General features: G+C 44.2%; 1 protein-coding gene across 1 annotated transcript in view; it reads right to left on the reverse strand.

Annotated features, from left to right (window-relative positions):
* Window positions 1–1,481: 1,481 nt before the first annotated feature.
* Window positions 1,482–4,315, reverse strand: part of LOC123255810 (tyrosine-protein kinase JAK3-like) — a gene marked incomplete at both ends in the record, with an annotated part of 4,159 nt that continues 1,325 nt past the window's right edge. The window contains one exon of the mRNA XM_044684540.1: window positions 1,482–1,599. Coding sequence (XP_044540475.1) covers window positions 1,482–1,599 — 118 coding nt within the window. The remainder of the gene's footprint in view (window positions 1,600–4,315) is intronic.

Raw genomic sequence — 4,315 nt, forward strand, 5'->3', positions numbered from 1 at the left:
AGGGAGAGAAAGAAGAGAGAGAAAGGAGGAAAAGAAAAGAGAAAGGAAGGGAAAGAGAGGGGGGAGGGAGGGAAGGAGAGAGATAGAGAGATTGGCCAGGAAAAGATTTTAGGGCGCCCATTAATCTGGTTTTTAGTGTATGTGCTGCTGAAGCATGCACTGTTCCATTAATCTGGATTGGGGGCAGGGGGAATGACATCTTTATTTTCACTGACCCTTTAATTGGAATTTAGAATTTCCTTTAATTATTTAACAAAATGATTCTAAAAAGCAGCCCACTGACATCACAAGACTGACTGCCAAAGGGTTCCATAACACCCAAAAAAGGGTCCCATAAAGGTTATTTGAATTACTGAAAGCCATGTGGCAGAGACTGTATTCAAATCCTGTGCCTTTTCTACTATGCTACAGCCTCTCATTTGGGGAAATTGAGTCATGGGAAGGAATGGACTCTCTGGAACCAGAGAATACTAGAGTATAGAAGGAATTTTTTTTTTTTTATCAGACATATGACTTCTTTGGTGTAGAGGACTCCTGAAGAGTTCCATCAAGGGGCGGGTCATAGCTATTCCATGCCTGATATTAGTTTCTTGGAGTACTTCCTCAGATTCATGCAACCAGTACGTGTCTGGGGAGGGACTTGAACTCAGTCTTTCTGTAAAATGAGGGGATTGGACAAGTTGGCCTCCAATGTTCTTTCCAGATCTCTAGCTATGAGTTATACGATTCTCACAACCCTCCACATAGAGTAAGTAGCAGAAGCATTGATACAGCACTTGTGAAGACGTGGCACACATGTGCCCAGCCGGCACTCAGGGAGCTGCTGCATTCCCCCTCTTCCCAGCAGCCGAGGACATTTTTGCACGCCTCACCCCTCTGTCCAACTGCCCAAAGCAAGCACTTTCTCCCTCTGCTCTCTCAGGTAATTCAGGGGCTCACAGACAGCTTGAATTTGCCCTCTGGGCACTGGAACTCCAAAAAGCAGCCTTAATATCTCCTTTACACCTGAGGAAATCTGAAGCAGAGTGGCTAAATGGCCTGTCCAAGGTAACAGAGCCAGGAAGTCAGGAAGAGCAGGGATTCCAAGGCAAGCCATGGGATCCTAGATTTAGACCTAGAAGGGATATTATGCTCATTTCATTCATTCAAACTCCTCATTTTATACTTAAAGAAAGTGAGGCCCAGGGAGGGGCTGCCTTGTCAAAGGGTCCTTTGGGGTCCAAAGTCCCAGAAACAGAAGTGTCCTTTTCCCAACAAGGCCAGCACTTTTTCCTATCTGCAATATTTGAGGTGAGAAGGAAGGAGCAGTGACACTTTCTAGGGAACAGACGAGTGACCAGTGTCAAAGGGCCATAGGGAGAGAAGAAAGGAGACAAGGACTAAGATATGTTCCAGAGGCAGGATGGAGGCAGGCAGCCCCATGTCTAGAGAGTCTCTCAGCCTGCCAAGGGGAGAGATGGGAAAAGAAAAAAAGGACTCACCTCGGAGGGGCTGTGGGTTTTGTCGCTGTAAGTATAAAGCTCATAGAGGACAACGCCGAAACTCCAGACATCAGACTCCCTGGAGAAGATGTTGTCTGACAAGGATTCTGGGGCATACCTGATCAGGCAGAAAGAAGTTTAGAGAGTCAGCTGTGAAAACTTGGCTCCTCTCAGCAAAGCAACGATCTGGGACGATCCTGAAAGACTTATGACGGGAAATGCCATCCACCTCCAGAGAAAGAAAGGTGGCAGTTCTCTTCCACATCACTGTGTTTACAGCCTTATTTTGAGGTTTGGGTCATGGCTGACTTTGCTCTTACAACAATGACCCGTGTGGAAGTGGGTTTTGCATGACAATAAAATAAATAAAATAAAAAGTTTAGAGGATAAGGAGAACAGCATTGGAACTAGGGTTGGGACACTGGGGTTCTGGCTCAGAGCAGAAAAAATGTACAGCACGATCCCAGGCTAAATGTCTTTTCTTTTTCTTAACAGAACACGATTTCTTCCTCCTTCAGCAATTTAGAAAACTTGTGGTATCTCCAAATACCCTCCCCTATGACGGATGAGCCAACCCCCAAATCCAGAGACCACTTACCCCAAGTAAAAAAAATTCTAACCAAGACTCCAAAAAGGGAGAAGAGGAAAGGAGAAGGAGATAGGGTTTGGTGGCAAATGAAAGGGAATGAAGAGAATTGGGTGTTGCTCCTTCCTCTTTCAGGAGTTGTTTATTTTGTAAGCTGTAAAGCTCTACCCTAGCACCCTAGAATTATTACGCCTTAAAGCTCGTCAAGAGTTATTGTAATTATTATAATAATAGGTTGTTAATTCTGACCTCAGTTGGGCCCTTGAAACTGTTTAAGAATCCTTCTGCTCTTTACAAGCCTCCACCTTGAATGTTCCCCATCTTTTTCTCTTTCTCTCATGCCCCACTCCCACCTCACTAGCAGGGCGGTCTTGTCTCCTAGATCCCCTCCGAGGATTGTGGTCCTATGCTGTGAAATCCGTCAGGTCCTGCCCATTCTTCGTGCCTTCTCCATCTGTGGCTTCTATTTGGGTTCAGCTCAACTGTCTCCTCCACACTCTACCACCTTCCCCCTCAATAACTGCCTCCTGTCTATCCTACAATTACTCGTTTATCCAAATGTGTGTCTCTTCCCTTCAGACCTCCTCGAGGTCAGAACCTGGCTTGCCTTTGTCTTGTGGGCGATTTTGTGTTGACGTTCAGTCATGTCTGATTCGTCGTGGCCCCGTTTGGGGTTTTCTTGACAGAGGCACTGGAAAGGCTTGCCATTTCCTTTTCCAGCTCATTTTACAGATAAGGAAACTGAGGCAAACAGGCTTAAGTGACTTGCCCAGCTAGGAAGTATCCGAGGCTGGATTTGAACTCAAGAAGATGAGTCCTGCTGACGCCAAGGCCAGTCTCTCACATACATCTTCCAAGCCCATCTTCCTAAGACAGATCCTCATCACCACCTCCCTGAGCTAACACTGTAGCCTTCCTCCAGGGCTTTTTACTTCTACTCTGCCTTCCTTACTCTCACACTGAGTCATCTCCAGAGGACTGATTCTGTCCTCTTTGGGTCAGAAATCTTCCAGGTGGGCAAAGTTAGAAATCTTCCACCTGGTCTTTCAATGTCTTCTCCAACCACCCTCCAGAAGCTTACTGAGGCTCGATAGAAAGAGGGCTGGAACGGGGGTGAGAAGGAGCCAGGTTCAAATTCTGATTCTTCCACACACTGTAATTTGTACAAACCTGGGCAAATCACAACCTCTCTGGGACTGAGTTTTGTCATCTATAAAACGAGAGGATCTGGCAACCTCACTAATTCTATAATCCTTTCCCAGACTGAGTTCATGTTACTCCATTCTACACACTTTATGCTCCAGCCAAATTATATGACTCCTCTGCCTCTGCACCATTGTCAGGGCTATTTCCTTGTTCCCTGAGTGCCATCACCCCTAAGTGGCTGAGTAGAGAGAGGGCTAGATTTGGTGTCAGGGAGAGTTAAGTTTAAAGTCGCCCTCAGTTATGTAAGCTGTGTGATCCTAGATAAGTCCTTTAACTGCCTTTAGCCTCAGTTTTCTCATCTGTGAAGTAGGGGTAATAACATAAATCTCCCAGGTGTTATGAGGATCAAGTGATATAATATTTGTAAAACACTTTGCAAACCTTAAAGTTCTATATAAATCTTAGAGGAGCAGCTGGATAGCTCAGTGGATTGAAAGCTAGACCTAGAGACAAGAGGTCCTGGGTTCAAATCTAGCCTCAGACACTTCCCAGCTGTGTGACCCTGGGCAGGTCTCTTGACCCCCATTGCCCTCCCTTACCACTCTTCCACCTATAAGCCAATACACAGAAGTTAAGGGCTTAAAATAAATAAATAAATCCTAGCTGATATTTATTACCATAATTATTGCTCTCTTCTGCAAAACTCTAATTCTACCCATCCATTATTTAAAATTTTTTTTAATTTAAAATTTTTTAATTTACATTTTAAAATTTTAAAACATTTCAATTAAAACTTTTTCATTTAAAATTTTTCATTTAAACTTTATTTTTTTTTCATTTTAAAAATTAAAAAAACAACAACTCTAAGACAGAAGGGCAAGGGTTAGACAAATGGAGTTAAATGACTTGCCCAGCATCACACAGCTAGGAAGTGTTTGAGGCCATCTTCTCCTGACTCCAGGCCTGGCTCTCTATCCACTGTGTGACCTAACTGCCCCTTCTACCCATCCTTTATTTGTTTTTATTTCCTTCCTTCCTTCCTTCCTTCCTTCCTTCCTTCCTTCCTTCCTTCCTTCCTTCCTTCCTTTCTTTCTTTCTTTCT

The sequence above is a fragment of the Gracilinanus agilis genome, unplaced genomic scaffold, assembly GCF_016433145.1.
Source record: "Gracilinanus agilis isolate LMUSP501 unplaced genomic scaffold, AgileGrace unplaced_scaffold52600, whole genome shotgun sequence".
In the NCBI taxonomy this organism is placed as follows: domain Eukaryota; kingdom Metazoa; phylum Chordata; class Mammalia; order Didelphimorphia; family Didelphidae; genus Gracilinanus; species Gracilinanus agilis.